Source organism: Aquarana catesbeiana, linkage group LG06 (genome assembly GCF_042186555.1).
Source record: "Aquarana catesbeiana isolate 2022-GZ linkage group LG06, ASM4218655v1, whole genome shotgun sequence".
NCBI lineage: Eukaryota > Metazoa > Chordata > Amphibia > Anura > Ranidae > Aquarana > Aquarana catesbeiana.
In genome coordinates, this window is record NC_133329.1 from 361,781,584 (window position 1) to 361,805,384 (window position 23,801).

At 40.9% G+C, this 23,801-nt stretch overlaps 1 protein-coding gene across 2 annotated transcripts in view; it reads right to left on the minus strand.

Annotated features, from left to right (window-relative positions):
- GPD2 (glycerol-3-phosphate dehydrogenase 2) overlaps positions 1–23,801 on the minus strand; it is a 369,873-nt gene that overhangs the window by 261,481 nt on the left and 84,591 nt on the right. For both annotated transcript variants that reach the window (XM_073634130.1, XM_073634131.1), the window contains exon 6: positions 17,775–17,938. In XM_073634130.1, the coding sequence (XP_073490231.1) occupies positions 17,775–17,938 (164 nt within the window). The remainder of the gene's footprint in view (positions 1–17,774; positions 17,939–23,801) is intronic.

A 23,801-nucleotide genomic window follows, 5' to 3' on the forward strand; every position in this document is an offset into this window, starting at 1 on the left:
CGTACATGGAGGGGAGAGTACTTCTCAATGGTGTGTCACGAATAAATACAACCTTCTTCGACATTTGAGGATGTGGTACCTACACAATGAATATGTAATAATATATTCCCCCATTTCTTTGTTCTCTTCTATTTATGGAATGAACTTTGGAAAGTAACACTACCCCCACGATCCGGTAAAAGACCATACAGAAAACTTTGTGGAGTCACATGACTTAAAAAAAAAAAAAACGACTAAAAAAGTAGTAAACTGTGATATTTATCCAATATAAAATGGCAACATACAGCATAAAGGCAGGCTAGAGATCAAGGGCCAGCTGGATGAGCAGGTATGATTGAACTATGAGGGGCGAGTACTTTTATTTTATATAAATATGCACCTGCAGGGGATGGGGTGGGGAAGGTGTCACAGGCAGACAGCTCTAACTCTCTGGTAAAAACATCAGCAAAGTTCTCTAGCATGGACCAGTCCCATGAGATTTGCCAGCTGGAGGTCTATGCTCAACCCCGTAAATATAAAATTGTCAGCAAAATTTAAACTTATCGCTCCAATATCCAGTTTTATACTTCACACATACTTGCCACACATGTCTAAAACTTCCCATTTTGGCCAGTGCAGAGCTTCTATGGCATGGGGACCTATGCAACTGTGGCAGTGGCGGTAAACTTACTTTATATAGGAGGCCCCATTTACAGTCCCCTCAGATATCCAAAAAAAAAAAATTTTTTTTGAAGAAAAAATAAACCACACCATGTTACCACTAGAAGTAATTCTAAAGAATAATTATTAATTTATACTCAACTGCACCAAAATACAGATGACTGCTTTCAGGGGCCCTACACAGCAAACAAGTGCCACAAGAACCTCATGTGGCCCCTGGCCCACAGGTCTGCCACCTAGAAACAAAGGCATTCAAGAGACCAAATATGCAAAGATTACAAACTTGCAACTCAAAAAAATTTCACTAAAGCACACGAGTGACGTCATTGCTGCTCGGCCAATCAAACAACCGAAGCCTGCGAATCTGGAAGGAAGACCAGTGAAGATGGAAGCATCGAGGAGCCATGACAGTGCACCTACTGGAGGGCTTCATTCTAAGGGAAGTCTTTCATAATGTGCTAGTATGGGATGCAAGCGGCTTACTACCGATTTAATCCGGGATTGAAATTCATACCCGCATTTCAGTCCAACTTCGGGAGCGATTTCTGAGACATCTGTGCGGGTTCCTGCACAGATGTCTATACAAATCGAACCCCGTAGTCGCCAAAAGTAGTACAGAAACTACTTTTGGGAATCGCTGCGATGCCGAAAAGACGGCATTACCAGCAATAGCCACCAATTTGGCATGCAATTTGACATTGTCAAATCGCATACCAAATCACATCAATGTGAACCTAGGCTTAAACTAATTCTATAAATGCTCTAAATAAGACATTCAAAGATTTTTTCCTCTTTTTCGAAAAAGGCTATCATATGTTACTTGTCAGACAATTTTTTAAATGGCAGTCAACCCAAAAACAATTTTGTTTTTAATATTGTAGCTAATTCTTAGAAAATGAATGGAGCCGTTGATGGAGCCGTTACCTGTTGATGTGACCAGTAAATCTGTTATTTTTAAACTTCTATTAACAGACCAAGCTGTCCAGCAAAAGTGGCAGTTAAGAGTGTTAAGGCAATTCATTTACCACTGAAAGGGCTGCATAATCTTTTATTCATTTACGTAAATCCTTTTTTTTTTTTTTTTTTTCTTTTTGAATAAAGACTGTTGTAAAAAGTAAAAAGTATTAGCTAAAGTTCAGCTTTTATTTGCTAGTCAAGTCCATCTAAATCTGACAGTGCATCTAACACTACACCCTCTCTATAGATTGACAAAGCTGCTGTACAAAGGGGTCTATATTGCTCCTCCATCAAAAGTGGAGACACCCTAAAGACAGTTACTGGCCAGATCCCCAGGAGAAAATAAAAGAAAACTAGCCCAAAAAACAAATAGTAGTTAGGCACAACAATAATAGTATACACAACATTAAAGGATTGGTAAGCTGCAATATATTACATTTTGTTGGTTTTAGGATTTAGTTGGTTATTCTAGGATCGACAGAATAAGTTTCCTAGAAGTACCTTATTAGATACTCACTTAATAATAATCTAACATATCTCTAAACCCAATCATTTAAATCTCATATAAGGTTTAACATGGTAATGTAATTTCAAAAGTTGTTTTCAATCTTTTTAAATCTGCAACTTCTGTTAAAAAAAAAAAAAAAATACATGGTGATTCTGCCATGGAGGTTCAGGGACATCCTGCTATGGGGTGACAACTGTCTCCCAACTGTGCGCCTATGTTGTCACCCTGTAGATATTTGCCAGCACACCAAGGATCAGCACACGGTAGCGTCCAAACGGTTTAATTTATTGCATGATCACAACACAAAAGGTGCAACGTTTCGGAGTCGCGCAGGACCCCTTCGTCAGGCATGTGATAAATGTGAAAATTTCAGTGAAGAGAATTTAAATAACCATCAACCAATCAAAAATCAAGGAAAAGTCAAGAAATAATGAAACTCCTCCCCCCTGCAGCACCCGACCTTTAAGAGCTTATACCAGGAACGTGTGCGATGGGAATATGAAACATATGTTGTCACCCTATCACATGCATTCCTGGTGGGGACTACAAGTGGCTGTACCAACATTGCATGGGCATGAACCACAATTGTCAGGAAGCAGGCCCTGAGCAATGATGTCCATCTGCTGTGGGAGCAATTGAGATGCAAAAAAAGGAATGCACCGTGCTCTACCAAACTAATGCCCCATACACACGATCAGAAAATCATATGGAAAATACCGCTTTCGAAGCGATCGTACGATAATCGGATCATTAGTACAGAGCTTTCGAGAGCCGATCATGACAGGTCATTCGATATTATTCTATCGGACATGTACGAAAATTTTTTTCATATGATGCCAGCCAGATTTTCATGTAATCAGTACAGCTATCGTTCGAAAATGCAATACAAATGCATTACAACACGACATCACTTCCGAATTTTTTTCTGTCATACGGGAATTTTCGTGACTGTAGTAAACTCATCAGATTCGATCTGAGATTAGCATGCAAAAAAAAACCGGACGATCATTCGTCCGATAATTTTGTCGGGTGTACGGGGCATAGATGTCATCCAGTTTAGGACTTTCTTCCCATAGTTTTCAGTTATGATACGTCTTCAACGTCACTTGTGTAAAAAGAGATTGTCAGGCCTTCAAAATGGCTACATGTCTGTTTACTAACAGCCAGACATTGTATCATACGAAGCTGGGTTGCTCTATAACCCTCAACACTGCAGGATGAAAAAGAGGCCTTACACAGCTGTTTTTATCATGAAAAACTGGATAATGAACAGCAAAAAGTTACAAATACCATTTGTTTCTTCAGAAGGTGGAGAATTTTTATCAAAGCCGTGAAACTTCTGTTACACAGAGCTCAGCTTACTAACTTCTTCGGAGCTCCAAGGGTGGACACAACCTATTTTATCATATGGCTTTTGACAATCTAATTTCTCAACCTCTATCCCTTTTTAGTGTATTCGTCCAAGTTACCATGGAAAGTTATTTAAACCTTCATGCTTTACCATGATACCACCAAGTATTACCATGTCTACAATATTTTGCATCAATCCATCAGGCTCTGGTACTAACAGAAGCATTTTGTACAATTGTGCCTTGTTTTAAAGGATTGTATGTTAAAGGCTAAATCCCCCTTTTAAAAAAATAATACACACACATTTTTGCAGGAACAAAAGGTGAATTTATTATTTTTTTTTTTTTTTTTACATTATCCTGCAAAGTAATGCACCCGCAACCAGATGTATGGGCTTTCAGCTGAAAAGCTGGAGGAAGTGTCAGTAGACTACAAGTGTGGTGACAACCGCAGACAGAGAACTTCAAGTCCATTTCTGGCTGTGGCAGATGGAACTTGCAGTTCATTGATTCACTGATGAAATGTCAATATAATTCCAATAGTTGCTATAATCGTGAGAGGAAATCCCTGCAAATTAAGGGGATTCCTTAGGGACACCCAGCTCAACAGAACTAGTGCCCTCATTGGAAGATTTCCACTCTATTACTTTTCTGGGAACAATCAAAAATTTAGGATTTTCTTTTACTTTCATTTTCAATGCTAACAGTAAACAGGACAAATAGATAGGGTGGCACAAAGGGGGCACAGGCAGCAAAAAAAACCTAATAGGTGTTCTAATCCATCTCCACTCTGTCCACAACTAAAAAAAAGTTTTTCCTTTAGTTACACTATAATGCAGTAAGTGGCTGAAAGTGGCTGCAGGAAATCAGCAGCACTGAGCTGCCAAAATAGGGAAAAATATTGAATTCAAGTATTTTATGGTTTTATGAATAAAAAAAAAAACTGTACACAATAAATTAAATAAAAAATGTGATATCCAGTAAATAAAATAGTGCTTGGCTGCCACTACTCACAAACATGCATTCCCGCACCGAACATAAGCATAAAAAGGGGAGGAGCCACATGATGTCATCACACCCAGAGGTTGTGGAGCGGTCATTTTGACATATCCGTTCCAAATGTTCATGCTTAAGAAGGGCAATGTATATGTAATGCATAACGGTGATTAAATCACCTTCGTAACATCTCTAAAATTCGTCCCTTTTTAACAACTATAACCACCAAGCTCCTCATTCACTCTCTTGTTATCTCTTGCCTTGACTATTGAAACTCCTTGCCTCTCCATAGGCTATCCCCTCTTCAGTCTATCATGAATGCTGCTGCCAGACTTATCCACCTTACCAACCGCTCAGTGTCTGCCAACCCTCTCCTCCAATCCCTACACTGGCTCCCAATCACCCAGCGAATTAAATTCAAAATACTAACCACAACATACAAAGCCATTCACAACTCTGCCCCGAGCTACCACACCAATCTTGTTTCCAAATATCACCCAAATCGTTCTCTCCGCTCTTCTCAAGACCTCCTACTCTCAAGCTCAATCATCTCCTCCTCCCATGCTCGTCTCCAGGATTTCTCCAGAGCCTCTCCCATCCTCTGGAACTCACTACCTCCACCTGTCCAGATATCCCCTACTCTAGCTACCTTCAGGCAATCCCTGAAAACTCATCTCTTCAGTAAAGCCTATAACGTCTCTAACTAATCTTTTACCACTTCCATCAGCTCATTCCCCACAGTTACAACCTTTTGTACCACCTGCCCCACCCTATTAGATTGTAAGCTCTTCTGAGCAGGGCCCTCTTAATCCTCCTGTATCTTATTGTATTATTACTGTAATGTCTCCCTTTTATATTGTAAAGCGCTACGTAAACTGTTGGCGCTATATAAATCCTGTATAATAATAATAATAATATCTTGTGCACTGGATTTATAGTGCACTGTGTTTGGGAGAACTTTTTCATCTCATTTTACTGAATAAGTGGTTTTATTACACTATGGAAGGTTTTTGGTTTCATTTTTTCTGCTGAGTGGTACGTTTCCTGAGGCATGGTTTGGAGAGTTGGACTCACCTACTCTGAGGACTGCTGCAGCATTATACACCCAGGTGTCTGGGACAGCTTTGGTTGACCTTACCATTGTGTAGGTCGGCCATGGAGGTAAGAGGCAGCTGAGACTGGTGGTGGACACATAGAGGGGGTGTCGCTTTGTTGGGCGGTGGTGCTTTGGCCAGTCGGGAAACTGGTCTCGCTGACTTGCCTCCTGATTGGCGGGGGGGCACTGTAGTGTGCATAATATGTTTTTTTTTTTTTTTTTGCACATGGGATGTGGAGCACGTTCTTTATTTGGGCACGTTTGTTCCTGGAGAACGCATGCAATGCAGGACATTGAATTTAAATCAGTATGAACTTAATCCTATTTCATTTTATTTATACACTATACTTCTTCTTTTCCCATTTATATAAATCACAAATATATCTTTTTGTGTATATATATATTATGAGGGCAATGATCATGTTTTTATGAAGTATTTTGTGGGGTTTGATATTATATGAATGACTGACATTCATATATTTTTATACAAATATATGTTTTTGAGTGGTAGTGTGCTGCACTTTTTGTTTTTTATGAACACATTCCAATTGTTTATGATCCACAGAGCTTTAGCAAACAATGTTTTCCAGTTCCAAACCATTTAAACCATATCCTGCATAGTTTAGATTTACTTTAAGTATGAGAGCAGTGCCTCAAAGAAAAAAAATAAACAGTTCTTTAAACAAAGCTTATTCTAATTTATTGAAATCTCTGCAATAGCGCTTTTGCAGATGACCTAGAGCTACATAAATGAAAGTGACAGATCGTTGCTCACATAGCAGCCACATTCCTGCCCAAAAATGTTGCCTTTTTGCTGTTCAGGAGTATCCGAATTCAATTCAATGCTAAATCAACTCTGACATGTACCCCTAAGAAACACTCTGGCAAGTTGTGCCTTCCAAGGCAGCCTTAAATAAATAGGACACATAGTATACACCCAGGCTAACATCCAACATATGCTTTGGCTTCCAGATGCTAAGACAGAGCAAGCATAGCCCCTGGTGTTGTCTGTGAAATGCTACTGCTGGTACTTACACCCTTTATACTGCTCTTTGTGTTCTCTGGCTCCGGGAATGGATATCAATTAAAAATAGCCACAAAGCGACTCTGCTCATAAGCACCACAGCATAATTATCAATGTGATTTTATGAGATCATCCAAACATATAATTCTTTTCTTCATCTACTCTAGGCCAGATCTGGAGGCTTTGGAATATAAAAATATAATGGTCTTAACGCTGGTATACCGAGGGAAACATAGCATCATGCACAGATTGGGACCACAGGACATGGAGCAATAATCTTTTTAAAGTAATCACTGGACCTACTGCAGAGTGCTATAGGCTTTACAACTCTTCTAGTACATAAAATTCAGAGGTATGGTCGCAGGTGGGATTCTAAGGAGTGATGTGTCACAAGGAAGTCGATGTATGGTGTGCTGCAATATCCTTTCTTTGAAAACTTCAAAACCCACAAATGTACATTCACAGGGCCAGTGCCAAGATTAAAAAGGATAGCTTCAGATTCCTAAATCCAACATAAATCCAACGTAGTTTTTTTTGTGTCTACTGTCTTGGGTATACTGTATATTGGCCAAAACTGGAGCTATGGGTGGCCCTGTCGACACCACCTGCCTTGACAAAATATGATTGAACAATCAAAGGAGCAGTCAGGAGTTGTGAGTGGGGTGCACAGTTGCAAACTTACAACAACAGACATTATCTCAGCTTTCCAAAAATACAATATCATCAGTTGTAAAGTGGTACAGATGCAAGGTACCCGTGTAACACAGTAGTCATCATCCAGCAGAGTTTAATTAGGATCTTGGTCTTTAGCAGGAAAAAAAGAAGAGAAATGGAAGGGGAAGGGAGGGCAAGGGAAGGGAGGGAAAGGGGGGGGGGGGGGCAAGGGAAAGGAGGGGGAAAAGAAGCAAAGGGGGATAAAGAAAAGGAGCACATTACAGTAGGTAGGCCTACAGTCAGGTATCCCCTGACTCCAAAAGAAACTAAAGTTAAATGGTAAGACCTTGAGCATCAACACAACAGTTCCAGATCTTGTCAAACCTATAAAGGCAATTCCTACTGGCATACGTTAATTTGTAAATAGGCAGGGTCCCATTAATTGTTGCCTTCCAGCTACACACCGTAGGAGGAGCAGGGGATTTCGAAATTCAGAAGAGTTTCCCTCCATGCGTAATAAGCTGAGTAAAATACAAATAATGTTTCATGCTTAGTAGCTATGACACCCTCCACAAGGCCCAAAAGCCACAAAGCAGGATTTAGCGGAAGAGAAAGATTACCAACCGCATGGACAGTGTCAACAACACCCCTCCAAAGACCAATTCTGTTTAACTTGTTGATAAATGATATAGAGGCTAGTATAAATAGTTCAATCTCTGTATTTGCTGACGATTCAAAGCTGAGAAGGGTAATAACTGCACAACATGATGAAACTTTACACGAAGACCTCAACAAAATAGAGGGGTGGGCAATTATTATATATTGATAAATGTACAGTAAAGCACCTGGGGGCTTAATATATGAACGCAAACCACATGCTATGGGGAGAACCCCTGGGGGAATCAAGGACTGGAAAGGATCTAGGGGTCCTAGTTGATGACAGACTCAGCAATAGCATACAATGCCAAGCTGTAGCAGGCAAGGCCAGCAGACTATTAGCATGCATTAAAAAAGGGGACTTACCAAAGAGATAAATATATAATTCTACCACTTTACAAAACTCTGGTCCAGCCACATCTTGATTATGCAGTCTAGTTCTGGTCACAAGTCCTCAAGGATGAGGTGCTGGAACTGGAGAGAATCCAGAGAAGGGCAGCAAAGCTAATAAGAGGGCTGAAATGAGTAATGAGGAAAGGCTACACATATTAAGCTAATTTTCCCAGAGAAGAGACGCTTACGAGGGAATATGATCACAATATCTAAATATCTAAATGGTGACTGTAGCATAGAAAGAAAACTGTTTAGTCTCAGGTCGCTCAAAAGGACACGTGGTCACTCAAAGTTGGAAAAGAAGTGGTTTAGCCTTAAACTGCATAAGAGGCTATTTACTGTTAGAATGGAAAAGGTGTGGGACTCCCTTCCACAATCGGTGATGTCAGTGAAAGTGGTAACAATTAAAAAAAACGATAAAAGACAGAGCAAAGAGGGCGGGACTTTACATGAAGTATGTGAGGGACAGGATAATCTATTAATTTATAGTAATAAACATATCTATGATATATAGTATATATTTTATTTTGTAGCAAATTATTAATTCATAGGTAACTATATTTCATTACTCAATAAAACTCATATATACAGTGGGGACGGAAAGTATTCAGACCCCCTTAAATTTTGCACTCTTTGTTATATTGCAGCCATTTGCTAAAATCATTTACGTTCATTTTTTTCCTCATTAATGTACACACAGCACCCCATATTGACAGAAAAACACAGAATTGTTGACATTTTTGCAGATTTATTAAAAAAGAAAAACTGAAATATCACATGGTCCTAAGTATTCAGACCCTTTGCTGTGACACTCATATTTAACTCAGGTGCTGTCCATTTCTTCTGATCATCCTTGAGATGGTTCTACACCTTCATTTGAGACCAGCTGTGTTTGATTATACTGATTGGACTTGATTAGGAAAGCCACAAACCTGTCTACATAAGACCTTACAGCTCACAGTGCATGTCAGAGCAAATGAGAATCATGAGGTCAAAGGAACTGCCTGAAGAGCTCAGAGACAGAATTGCGGCAAGACACAGATCTGGCCAAGGTTACAAAAAAATTTCTGCTGCACTTAAGGTTCCTAAGAGCACAGTGGCCTCCATAAGCCTTAAATGGAAGACGTTTGGGACAACCAGAACCCTTCCTAGAGCTGGCCATCTGGCCAAACTGAACTATCGGGGGAGAAGAGCCTTGGTGAGAGAAGTAAAGAAGAACCCAAAGATCACTGTGGCTGAGCTCCAGAGATGCAGTCGGGAGATGGGAGAAAGTTGTAGAAAGTCAACCATCACTACAGCCCTCCACCAGTCAGGGCTTTATGGCAGAGTGGCCCGACGGAAGCCTCTCCTCAGTGCAAGACACATGAAAGCCCACATGGAGTTTGCTAAAAAACACCTGAAGGACTCCAAGATGGTGAGAAATAAGATTCTCTGGTCTGATGAGACCAAGATAGAACTTTTTGTCCTTAATTCTAAGTGGTATATGTGGAGAAACCAGGCACTGCTCATCACCTGTCCAAAACAGTCCCAACAGTGAAGCATGGTGGTGGCAGTATCATGCTGTGGGGGTGTTTTTCAGCTGCAGGGACAGGACGACTGGTTGCAATCGAGGGAAAGATGAATGCGGCCAAGTACAGGGATATCCTGGACAAAAACCTTCTCCAGAGTGCTCAGGACCTCAGACTGGGCCGAAGGTTTACCTTCCAACAAGACAATGACCCTAAGGACACAGCTAAAATAACGAAGGAGTGGCTTCATAACAATTCCATGACTGTTCTTGAATGGCCCAGCCAGAGCCCAGATTTAAACCTAATTGAGCATCTCTGGAGAGACCTAAAAATTGCTATCCACCAACGTTTACCATCCAACCTGACAGAACTGGAGAGGATCTGCAAGGAGGAATGGCAGAGGATCCCCAAATCCAGGTGTGAAAAACTTGTTGCATCTTTCCCAAAAAGACTCATGGCTGTATTGGATCAAAAGGGTGCTTCTACTAAATACCGAGCAAAGGGTCTGAATACTTAGGACCATGTGATATTTCAGTTTTTCTTTTTTAATAAATCTTCAAAACTGTCAACAATTCTGTGTTTTTCTGTCAATATGGGGTGCTGTGTGTACATTAATGAGGAATAAAAATGAACTTAAACGATTTTAGCAAATGGCTGCAATATAACAAAGAGTGAAAAATTTAAGGGGATACCCCCCCCGGGAGCTGAAACGGAGTGTTCCACGATGGACAGCCCCCACAGGCCCCACCCAGGACGGACAGGCATCAGGCAGTGAATGATGTGTAGACATGATATCAGTGATAAAGTGATACCACTGATATCATGCCTACAACATCATTCACTCCGTCTCAGCTCCCGGGGGGGACGTTCCCCGTCTATGGGGAGACGCATGGCCCATACTGCCATGCCATCAATAAACGGATACCCTGTAAGTACCCGTTGAGGCTCTGACCCCTTGTTTTTGTTTGATAATGCATGAATACACTGGATCAATCAGAAATGTATCTATGTCATTGCAGAGACACAATACATGCTTGCTTCTGACGAGCGACAATGAGCCGTGAAACGCGTTGAGCCAACAGATGTTGTGTTCCAATTTGTATATTTTCTCATCCCTCTTCAATGTTAGGGATTAGAGTAGTTTACAACTATGCAGGTATCTACTTATGTACGAATTAATAATGTGCTACAAAATAGAATAAAATATATACTTTATATCATAGATATGTTTATTACTATAAATTAATAGATTATCCTGTCCCTCACGTACTTCATGTAAAGTCCCACTCTCTTTGCTCTGTCTTTTATATACATAATACAGGGATCGAGATAATGACTGCGTCATTACCTCATATAAAGTCCCACCAACCCCCTTTCCTCGTTAATTAAAAAAAACTGTTAGCGTAACCAATATACAGGAATATGGGAAGTACTAAAGACATAAATGCATATACACACCCACACAGGTTGAACTGGATGGACTGATGTCTTTATTCACCCTTACAAACTATATAACTATAAGTGGGCTGAAAAAAGTCAACAGTGACTGCAGCCAGATGTCTTTACTATTAAGCCTAGTACACACGGGTCAAATATCAGGTGGCATCGGCTGGTTCAATAGAAACCATCCAACATTCGGCCCATGTGTATGGTAGCCGGTCAGACAGAAACCAGCTTCTGTCGAAGGGGCATGACCGAAAAAGTTGTGGCGATTGGCTCCATATGTTCTGTTGCGGGGCCGTCCCCCTGTCAGAACATAAAAGCTCAGCCCACGTTGTTGAGCGAAAAAAACACTATTATTGTGTACTAGGCTTTAGTGTGTGCGTCGATGTCCGTGAGCGCCAGATGTCAGGATACAATAGTCGGCAGAGGCAGCTGCTGGAAAACAAAGAAACGCCCCTGTCCAAGTTCTCCCCTGCTGGACTAGAGAACCCTGCCTGTCACCACCATTTATTTGTCCCTTGCATTCATTGATTTATTTTTTAGTAAAACAATACAGCTGTTTTGACTACCATAAACTTGCCAACATACTGTGTGTAGGGAAAGGGATCTTGGGAGATATAGTTCTGGAGGGCGTACCTTTTTATCCCAGCAACTGTCGCTGCAAGAATTTTACAATCCTGGGGATGACGTTACTGGGATAATAAAAGATGTTTCTTGATACACAATTAATGTAAAAGAAAACATTTATGCCAGGACATGCCCTAGAGGAGTAGAGGGGGCAAATTTGGGACAAGCTTATACAAATCCTTTAACTATTTGTACAGTACATTCCTCCACAGACTTGGGGACATTTAACACACAGCGGTGTGAATAATATTACTACATCTTTTTATTTAATGTAACTTATTTTTTTTTTTCAAGTTTAGTGGCCCTTTAAAATCCTTATTTAAACAGACAATGCCAGATTGCTATTATTGCACCCAAACACACCAGACGAAGTGGTCAGGTACATGCATCTCATTTATATACCCCGTCTCTGTTCCTTTCAGCAGTCAGAACACCAGCATCCACTTTCATAGCTGTCACATCTGTTTCAAAGCGAGCGATTTGAGCTGAACAATAACCAGACGTCTTTCAACTTGTCAGGAATCTCGGGAGAGACATTTAGAGCCGCTATCTTTTTACTCTGTTTGTGCACCAAGATTTCAAGTAAAATGGCTGCCCTTTTGTATTAAGCAGATTCTCAGTTTGCCAATGTGTTTCTTTTTTCCGTTCATAAAAATATTGTTCCAAATCTGTGACAGTTTGGCAGAGAACCTTATCAGGAATTCAGTGTTACCATGTTGCTTTCCTTTTTTTTCCTTCCTCCATCACACCACAGAATAAGCACCAAGCACTCAGACATTAACATTCGGAATCTGCTACGGGCTCATAAAGAGCCTCAGAATAGACAGTGCATGAAAGGAGAACTGTTTGTGCTCCTCAAAGCAAACCATTTCTTCATTTGTGTTCTTATCTGACATAAAGGAATCAAAAATGGTTTGGTTCCTAAAGGAACTAGGGACAGTTTCATAAAGGTTAAAGTGGTTGTAAAGGCTCTTTTTTTTTATATAAACATGTTACACTTGCTGTTCTGTGCAACGGTATTGCACAGAGCAGTCCCTTATCTACTCTTCTGGAGTCCCCCGCCAGTGCTCTCTGCTCCTCATCTTCTCTGAGTGCCCTCATAGCAAGCTGTGTGCTGTGGGGCACTCATCCGGGCATTTCTGAACCGGGCTTCCTAACAGTGCGGCTCGGTCCTCCCTCCTCCCAGGATTTGATTGACAGCAATAGGGGTCAATGGCTCCTGCTGCTTCCTCTGTATCCAGTGAGAAAATGGAGAGCTGGCAAAGTACTGGATCAAGAAAAGAGTCAGGTAAATATTTGGGGGGGTGTTCAAGAAGTAAGAATTGGCCATCACACCAATAACAAGGCACAAAGCCACTGATTGGATCTGTTTATTGTACGCTCTCTAAAAACCACAGGGTGCACTGGCAACTTGTGTATTTTCTGTAGCTCCGCTAATAAACGCTGTTCACCATGTTTTTTACAATGTGGCAGTAGTAGGGTGGTTAAAAAATAAACAACAGACACCCATCTAATGATTGCTTCCAGTACTTTATAGTTGAAATATTAGTTTTATGTTTACTGGTTTTATGCCCAACATGTAACATCTTGGCCTTTAATATCAGATTTCACCTGCAGTTAAGTTCATTAAAGCAGAACTAAACTCAAGATTACTCACCTCTACTGCAATGGTCCGATATCCATGAGGTCCCTGGTGTCGGCCTTCGCCATATTTATTGGTTGACATCACTGCTCCACATGCGCTGGAGTAATTCCTCCTGGCATAATGGCACCATGCTGGAAATGTAAACTGAGCTGTGCATGCACAGCTCAGTGCACATTCTGAAGAGGATAGCCGACAGGCATGTAAGCTTAGTTTATTGCTGAAGAGACAATTGCTGCCTATTTAAAGCAAAACTCCGGGCAAAAACTTTTTTCCATTTTCTTGTTGCTGATCTCCTACCTTCATCAACTATGCCATCCATATTCTTTGGAGGTCTGTAGTTCCTCTGTAGTAGCCTGATGTGAAACTCCAGCCGTTGTAAAGTCCCGCCTCCTGGACCGGCATTGGACCAGTGTGCTGTCTATCACAATGCTGGTCAAGGAGGCGGGTCCTTACATCGCCCAGAGTTTCACCTACATGATCTGTCACACCGGGAGATCGCCGCTCTGTGTCATCAGGCAGCTCTCCCAACAATCCATGCTGCACAGACGGGCACAAATAGGCGGCACTTATGGGCACAGAGGCAGCACTTATGGGCACTGAGGCGGCACTTATGGGCACTGATAATCTGGACTGATGGGCACTGATAAACTGCACTGATGAGTACCGCGGTGGAACTGATAAGCTGCACTGATAAGACAGCACTGAAGGGCATTGAGGCGGCACTTATGGGCACTGATAAGACAGCACTGATGAGGCAGCACTTATGGGCACTGATAAGACAGCACTGAGGCGGCACTGATGGGCACTGAGGAGGCACTTATAGGCACTGATGGGGCACTGATAAACTGCACTAATGCAGCATATATGGGCACTGATAAGACAGCACTGATGGGCACTGAGGCAGCACTGATGAGGCTGAACTTATGGGCACTGATAAATTGCACTGATAAGCGGGTGACACTGTCCACTGCCAAATATCTGTAGGAGGGGTTTCCACCATCCCTGCAAAGTTTGCAATAACCTTTTATGTCTTATTTTCAGTTTGATGTGCATTATATGTGACGTTACATATCACAAAGACCAGTATTGTGGTAATATTGAAGGAAGCTTATTGAGATTTCCATACATTAGAGGGTTCCACCATTATTGTGTTATTGATTAGTAAGTTAGCACTGCACCTTTTTGTTTTTTTTCTCATGTCAACATTTACTTGTGTCACATGCTAATGTAAAGCAGCATAGCCCGTCTCTTTCGTTCTGTGGTGCATCTGGGAATGTTCTCACATACACCATACAAGCACTGATTGCTGTTATAAAGATCTCAAAGCTACAGCAAGGAGGAGGACTATTTCTAATACTAAATTACAGCAGAGTACAGTGTGTATAATATATAATTATGGACATGTATCTACAGTTCATGTTTATCTCTTTTTGTGGCTGGAGAGGGGGGGCACAAACATGCTTTGCATTTAGAAGGCTGTAACCTACCTATCCTGCTGTGTTACTGAGTGGTATGGCTTGCTGGCTGCAGAATGGTGGGGTGTGATTTGTGTTGAAGTGGGCTTGTTCACATTTAACATGTACAGGCCTATGTACCCTCCCACATTCATTGCAATTTACAAAGCATGATGGGAAATGTAGTTTGATTATGGTAGAGAGAGAGAGGAGAGGATATGATCTAATCACTGTTCTAACAGCTCCTCCTTGGCAGAATACAAGAAGCATTTTTTGAACTACAGAGATGACTTTCTGAAAATTCAATTAGACTTTTCTCTTCAATGGTAAAGGAATTTCACAAATGTAATAACTGTTTAGTGTTTTGTGTAGGGGGGTGTACTAATGGGGGATTTTGTGCTAATCCCGGAGTTTTGTTTTAAGTGACATTTGGAACATGTGGGTGGAAGAAGTTCCAGATTTCAGTTGCAGCACCATCTACAGGTGAAAACTGCAATAGCAAACTCATGGCCACAACAAAAACTAGGAAATGCAGAAAAAGGAGCTGGGGGGGGATTTGGAGTCACAAATAAATGTTTTAGTCTTCTAAAGAAAATTTAGTTTAGCCCCTACAACCCAGCTTTCCATATTTAGCTTGCACAACCCCTTTAAATAGAACTTCAAAGTTAACAAGCTCTGCCAGGTAAACATGGCAATTTATACCATATTTTACCGTCTTTATGAAACTTTCATTTGACATCTCGCTTTTCGAGAACAGTATTCTTTTGGGTACAATAATCTTTGCATAGCTTTGCCCAGGAGAATGATTATAGCTTTTGTCTTCAATGATCCTTTCTTGATGTTCCTCATTTGTTAAAAATGTATTTCTTAATCTTCCTGGACCCTGTAGGCTTTGCCCAGAGTCATTGCTAGAATTCTAAATCATTGGATGGGAGTCTCACCAAGGTGTGATTCATAGGTTACAATTCGCAAAGGCAGATTATAAAGAAGGTGCTAAAATCTATAACCTGCACACCGTGTTTGAAGGGAAGCATTTAACTTATTTTCCAATTGCTTCCCTATAAGAAAATCAAGTTCATTGCTGCGGTGCAGAACATACCTGCCGTGTCAAAGCACAGGCCATCCACAGAAATACCAATCTGTCCAAAGACATTCTCAGAAGGAAACCGGAATACAGCAGAATTGGCCATCAATAGAGAAAAAAAAATCCATCTCCATTGAAATAATATCTAGCTCAAAAAAAAAAGTGAGACTTGCATTTGTAACATAAGATCACATACAAAATTGAAAATTAAGCATTCCAGAATGACAAAACAAACACAAAGTAAAAAAAAAAAAAAAAAAAAAGATAAAATATAAAATAGAATATATTGCAGCTTTGTGGACCTTAGATGCTGTGGTTGCAGTAGTTTTCATTTTTCAGGCTAAGAAAGTTTTCAGTAAGTGCACAAAATACATGTTGACTTTGCCAGAAATGCAGCAAAACTTACTGATTACATCAATTGCGAGGCTTGACTAACAGTGTGGCATGTTCTCTGGTGGATTCTGCATGGCTTGCATATAGACATGATTCAAAGTGACTACAAGATCTAGATGAAAGAACTTAACACCCATGCAGTGGGAGCTTTTTTGGGAGGAAATATTGATAAATGATGAGATAAGTGCATATGCAAGATGAGACGCCCCTCAAACCGACCCGGTGCTTCAAATATGAATGTAACCGTGTATGGCCTCAGCCAGCGCTGCTCTGGCCCCATCCACTGATACATTTCACCCTGCCCACCAGGGGTTGGTACCAAGCCACGGTGGGTAAGGTGAAACGCATCAGGGGGCGTGGCCAAAGCAGCGCTGGCTGAGGCCATACACGGTTACATTCATATTTGAAGCACCGGGTCGGTTTGAGGGGCATCTCATTTTGCATATGCCTACACTTTTGAATTAGTGCGCTCATGCCTGCTCCCACATTCCAGACACCAGCAGGGATATTGGTCATCCTCCTGTTTTGAGCGACGCTTCAAGTTTAAACATAACCATAATGAGATAAGTGTTGAGATTCCTTAAGGGTGATCCCCTTAATATTGCAGGACAATAAGTTGTCTAGCTTACTATTGTAGATCCAAAGGTTATCTATAGGTAGAGTTGTATGGGTAGTCCAAACCTGTGGTGATGTTATAATGACAACATTTCCATGTTGTGGATTTCTAATGACGTTTATAATATTTGTATCCTATTTATAATTTTGTACAATAATAAATGTTTGGGCCCATTCTGAGCCTCCTATATTGTGACCAAACCTGTTGATCATAGTAGACTTTTTGTGCTATACTGAGGTTCTGGGACATCCTAATGGATGAGAGGGAAATAAATTGACCTAAGGAAGGATTCTCCTGATATATGTTATTATAGTCAGTATGCTTAGCTTTCTGCATATTGAACTGAAATCTCATACAGTGTTATCTTCCTTCCAAGATATCTTCTGTGAACTACTATTTCCTGGCCCTCCATGTAATGGAGATGAAGGAAGGAAGATGTGTTTGTTGTTCAGATATGGATAACAGCCGAGCGACAAACATTGCTTCTCTATAGATACAGTTGAGTACATGAGCCACCCTAGGCCAGGTGGTGTATTAATAGTAGGACCACCAGGTGAAGATAAGGGAAAAAAGCCTAAAAAAATTTAAACTATTTACGCCACCACATATAAATACAAGTCATTTGTAATACACTATATTTTTTGTTTTTGGATCAGATAAATAATCCGTTTAAAACATGTAATTAAAAGAATAATACATCAAATACATACCATCATAGTAGACAATGGCCCCCACAAGTCTGTCTTTTTGAAGCATTGGAAACAATTCTAAGGCTTTGGATTTACTGAGAACATAACTGCTCTTTAGGCACTGGCTGCCAGCTACAAGATCATAGGCCTTGATGCCAACCCAGTAGTACGGTAACTGCCACCACCTAATTTAAAACAAAGAACAATGGCACATACATTGAATATTAGAACTTTTTTTATCAGTTAATCTTTTATCATTTAAAAGTAGCAACCAATCACAGTAATTTTTTTGTTCTACCTTCTGCAATACCTAAGATGGGCAGCAAGAGCCGCAATTCATTGTCATAACCAATATTCCATGGGAACCAAATGGCCTTACATATTAATGTGTTTTGAAGGGAGAACAACTTTTGTTGCCCATTTTCATTTCCTAATTTCAGTATAAATCTTTACCACCATGAATCTTTATAATTATTTTCCCCTGTTCAAAGTATGGTAAGGGTTAAAACAATATTGTAAAAAAAAAAAAAAAACAGGTTTGACTAAACAAGTAAGTCTTATTATTAAGCCTCTTATTATTGTGGACCCAAACTAAAAGAGTGAAGATTTGCTATATTATGTAGACCAGTGTTGCTCAACCTTCTTTCAGTCAAGGTACCCTTTAAAATTATGTGTAATCTCAAGGCACCCTTTAAAATTATGGAGAATCTCAAGGCACCCTTTAAAATTATGGACAGTCTCAAGGCACCCCATTCTAAAATGCAAAAAACTTTTCTAAAAGTTTTACATAATGCGGCAGCATTGACACACGTAGGACTCTAAACGTTAGAGGTGATTTATTCTTTCAAAGCAAATACACTTTTGCACACTAGTACTGACTAGTATTCCAGTGTTTCTCCTCTCCCTCAGTTTCTCTCCATCACTCAGCTAATGTGACCCCAGTGCTGACGGAGAGGGGCAGGGGAGGGGCAGACAAGGAAGCTGTGCAGGTGATTAACGCTGATGACATCACTGGTTGTACTAATTTTTGGGCAATTTTTAGGCATTTTGCCAAGGCACCCCTGAAGAAACCCCAAGGCACCCTGGTTGAAAAAGACTGATGTAGACCATCTAAAAATATTAATTGTGCTGTAACTGGAAACATTTGCCTTTGTCTGGATTTCCCCCTGAAAAATAAGAGTACACTTCCTGATATGTGAGTGTGCCTAAGCACCCCTACAGTTTCATTGATGGTTATCTACAGCAGTGCTTCTCAACTCCAGTCCTCAAGGCACCCCACGAGGTAATTTTTTCAGGCATACCATTATTTTGTACAGGTGATTTGATCAGTTTCACTGCCTTAGTAATTACCAGAGCTGTTTCACCTGAGGGAAATCCTGAAAACATGACCTGTTGGGGCGCCTTGAGGACTGGAGTTGAGAAACACTGCTGTAGATAACCATCAATGAGACTGTAGGGGTGCCTAGGCACACTCACATACCAGGAAGTGTACTTGATCTAAGGCACTGTTGCCTCTTACTACTAGTCTCAGGAGATTTGGAGTGAGATTTGGTGAGGTCACTACTATATGGCTCACTGTTCTCTGCGGTAGAGGCTCTGACATAAGAAAGCAAAGCCCTGCCTTCACCACAAATATTGCCACCTCCACACAAAGACACAGTGCAGAACAGGACACTGTAAGTCAGAGGAACAATCAGCTGCAGGAAGACCACAGGCAATACTAGTGACTCTTCCTTTGTCCCCAGCTTGCATTTTTCTGGGTACAAGTTAAAGTGTTCAGTTCCTCTTTACCAAGTCCAGGGATGGAGCCTCTTAAGAGTGGAAAGCAGAGAAGGCTGCAGTCCCTGCTGCAGCTCCCCAGCAATCTTTACTATGTGGATGCTTGCACTGCTGGGTTTGTCTTTATAATCGTTTACTGAAGCGCACGGAGTTCAGGTGGAGCATGTAGGGGAAGTGGAGGCACAGAACCAGAACATTTTGCATACATGCGCTGCAAAGGATAAGTGCAAGTACACCTACTCCAAAGTTGGTCATACACAGTTTGAATTTCAGACAATTCCTCAGAATTGTCCTTTGAGAATGTCATATTTGATGAAACCGATCAGGGCAAGGATGCTCAAGTGACATCATTGCGATCTGAATGTGTCCCTTCATGTTGATGTGATTATACAGCGCTGTATCTGGCTTTTTTCTGTGTAAGTGCAGTTTCTGGTTTTTAATAAAATTGTGGTATCTGGTTCACACTATGTGGCGCATTGGTCTCTTTTATGCTTTTTTTTGTTTACAAACTATTTTTATTATAGAAAAGGTCTTGATACAAAGTTCTTATAGTGAGATGTATGAAAGGTGGAAGTACAAATTGCAAGTTCATGTGAGTGTGGAGTATACAATAGGGGATATGTCAAATTTTTAACAATGAAAAAGTAATATATTTTCAGACATATTGTTCAAATATACAGAAGAATTCCATCAGTAAAGCATCTGACCTAAGATCTTATCTGACCGTTATGTACATGAGGAAGTGTAAGTTCAATTGGAAGGATAGGATAAGTATAAAATGTGCAAAACAAAATATCTAAATGTCCGGTTAACGGGCAATCGCGGGTGCCCGGCGGACATCGCGGGTGCCCGGCGGACATCGCGGCCGCCGGGCACACGCACCGGGTCCTGAGCAACGCGGCGGTCGCGCGCCCCCTAGGCGGCCGGGAACCCGAGGCCGTCATATGACGTCCACCCAGGATGGGAGGTCCCATCTGTGGACGTCATTTGACTATAGGCGAGTAGGGAAGTGGTTAAACCTGTAAGGTCATGAAATATATTCAATACTTTAGTAAGGTTTGGCAGGGAGATAAGTGGTTCAGTGAGAAATAAAAGGACATCGTCCGCATAGAGGCTTAATTTGAATTCTATAGAACCCTCAGTGTATCCTTTAATGCTTGTATTATTCCGGATAGCACGGGCAAAGGGCTTGAAAGCCAAAGCAAAAAGGAGTTGGGATAATGGGCACCCCTGCTTAATGGGAAGAAGTCTGAGTTATTACCCGGAGATTTGATACGTGTTTGTGGATCATGGTATAAAGCTTTGAAACCATGTAGAAATTCTTTACATATGCCATATCTGGGGAGCAATAAGTCTAAACAAGACCAGCTAATGCTGTCAAAAGCTTTATGGATATCAAGACTAAGCAAGAGTGTTGATTGAGAGTGTAAATTAGAGTCTTGAATAAAGTTTGTTGCTAACCTTATGTTGTCTGTTATTTGCCTATCTGGAAAAAAATCCGGATTGATCTGGATGGATTAAGGGGGAAATAACTGAAGCTAGTCTATCTGCTAGCATGCGACCGAATATTTTTAGATCATTATCTATGACTGAGATTGGGCGATAGGTTTTGGTAAGAGGGACATTTCAGTTGGGAATTGATTTCCTTGTAGAATATGGTTATATAATATGGAAAGGTGAGGGGTTAAAATAGAAGCTAACTTTTTATAATATGCTGTAGAGTAGCCATCGGGGCCTGGAGCTGTAGAGGTTTTTAAGGAACCTAGAATTCTATTAATTTCTATATCTGAACATGGGGCATTTAGGGTTTCAATTTGCTGGTTAGAAAGAGTGGGGTGTAAAATATCTTCAAGCCAATGTAAGGAGGATTGCTTAGGTAATATTTGAGGGGTGGAGAGAAGTTTTTTTATAAAAATCTGAAAATATTTTCACAACTCCTTTGAAGCGGAAAATTAGGGTACCTGATGCGTTCCTTAATTTATAGACATGGGGAGGTTTTGTGGACTGATTTAATTTTCTAGCGAACATAGTGGAAGACTAGTTACTGTAAAGTAAAAATCTTGCTTTGGTCCATCGTAGGGCCTTCTCTGTGTCTGCTGTTAATAATGTGTCTAAGGCTACGCATTTCTCTTGAATGTGGTTTAGGGGGTCTCTAGAAGGGGATTGGTTATGTTTATAGTATAAATGATCCAAGTCTTTGGTAAGGGATTTAATATCTGATAGTTTTGTTTTGTTTTGTTATTTGCTGATGCTATGTTGATTAAATGAGCTCTGAGGACTGCCTTATGTGCCATCCATATCATTGTGGATAGCATGTCTGGAGTTGTATTATGTGCAAAATAGTCTTCTAAGTGAGTTGATAGCTGCTGTGTAATCGTGAGGTCAGTCAATAGGGAATCATTTATACGCCATTTGTAAGGTGTGGGGGCGAGGCCTATATGCGAAGTTGTAAAGGAGACAATATGGTGGTCTGACCAAGGACATGAATGAATATATGCTTTTGAGGAGTTGGCTAGGAGGACTGGGTGCAAAAAAATGTAGTCTAGACGTGCAAAACTATCATGTGGGTGTGAATAAAATGTGTATGCTTTGATACCCACATTGTGTGCTCTCCACGTATCTACCAATTGAAGGCTATTTAGTGTGCAGTTTAGTGATCTTGGAAATGCTTTAGAGGATGGTACCACTCTGCTCCTGTCTAGTGCTGAATGAGCTGCTAAATTAAAATCTCCTCCTACTATCAGATGTGGGGATTGGTATTTATCCAAAGTATCAAAGAACTTGGTAAAAAAAAAGTTGATTGTGCTTCATTCGGTGCATATAATGAAGCAATGGTAATCATACGCCCTTTTATTGTACCTTTTAATATCAAATAGCGACTATCTGGGTCTTTGAATACATTGTGGGTTTCAAGTACTATTGAGTTTTTTATAAATATGGCTACTCCCCTGGATTTAGAATTATAAGTTGTACAGTAAAATTGACTGTATGATTTTTCAAAGTATTGGGGGTGTTTGGCTGTACAAAAGTGGGTATCTTGTAATAAAATTACATCAGCCCCTCTTTTACCTTTTTTTTGAATGGCAACCGGCCTTGGGGATCCTCTCTACCCCTAACGTGAGAATAATCTGACATATTTGGGTGGCTTTGCATTTGATCTACGATCAAGTTGTGTGCCCCACAGTGTGCCAGGGAGCTTCCATCCATGAAGTACTCTGGTAAGTCTCCATACATTCATTTTTGGTGACGGTTTATCACACTGGTAGAGGATACACTAATTTGATTTCTCAGTGAGGAATGGCATTCATCACATGGACTGAGTTACAAGAGGACATTTTTTCCCTTTTATAGGTTTTGTAAATGATTTAATGTTAAATAGCTTCTGTGGTATTTCACTAATCGTTGCACCATAATTGTTTGTTTAGCGCAGCACAGTTTTTAGCAATTTCTTTGAATTAGCTAAAATTCTAACCAAGGGTGGCCCTACCTGCGCGAGATTACTCAACTTTTGTCAAGGGGGCTGGGACAAAAATTGTCGACCGAACAGTGACTGCACCCAATAAGATGCAGGCACTGTTTGGATATTCTGACAGTCGCCGCTAGTGGCTGTCAAAATACAACAGCCCAGCAGAGGAATTTGTTCAGCCACATCATTTGAATGAATGAAAGAAATCTATTAGTGTATGACCCTCTTAAGGGTTTTTAGCCACAGTGATGAGGATCAGTCTGGGAATCTAGAGGTGAGTTAAAGTGGTTGTGAAACCACTTGATAAAGTACACACAATCCCCCCTATAAAGCCTCCTATGCTGCCATGTATGTTCTTTGTAAAAAAGATGCCTATTTCTACCTGATTTCACAGCGACGATCAGCGTTCACATGACTCGTCGAGGGTCCCTCTCCCGATCTGACAACTGGAGTGGGAGGGGCCGAAATTTCCCCGCTGACGTCAGTCCGGAGGAGAGAAGGAAAGAGCTGAGATGTCAGCCAAGGAGGAGGGAAGCCTTGAGGAGCCACGTGATCGCCGATCGACGCTGTGAATTCAGGCAGCAATAGGCATCTTTTTTACAAAGAACATACACTGCAGCACAGAAGGCTTTATAACAGAGGGGATTGTGTGTAGTTTATATAAGGTATTCCAGCAACAGGAGGGGGGGCGGGATTGGCAAGAGCTGACAGGAAGGGAGGGGAGGAGGACAAAGGAGACAGAGAGCAGGGCTGCGGCTTACGACACATAAACTGACCATGGTGTCAGGGCTCAGCGGCCATGG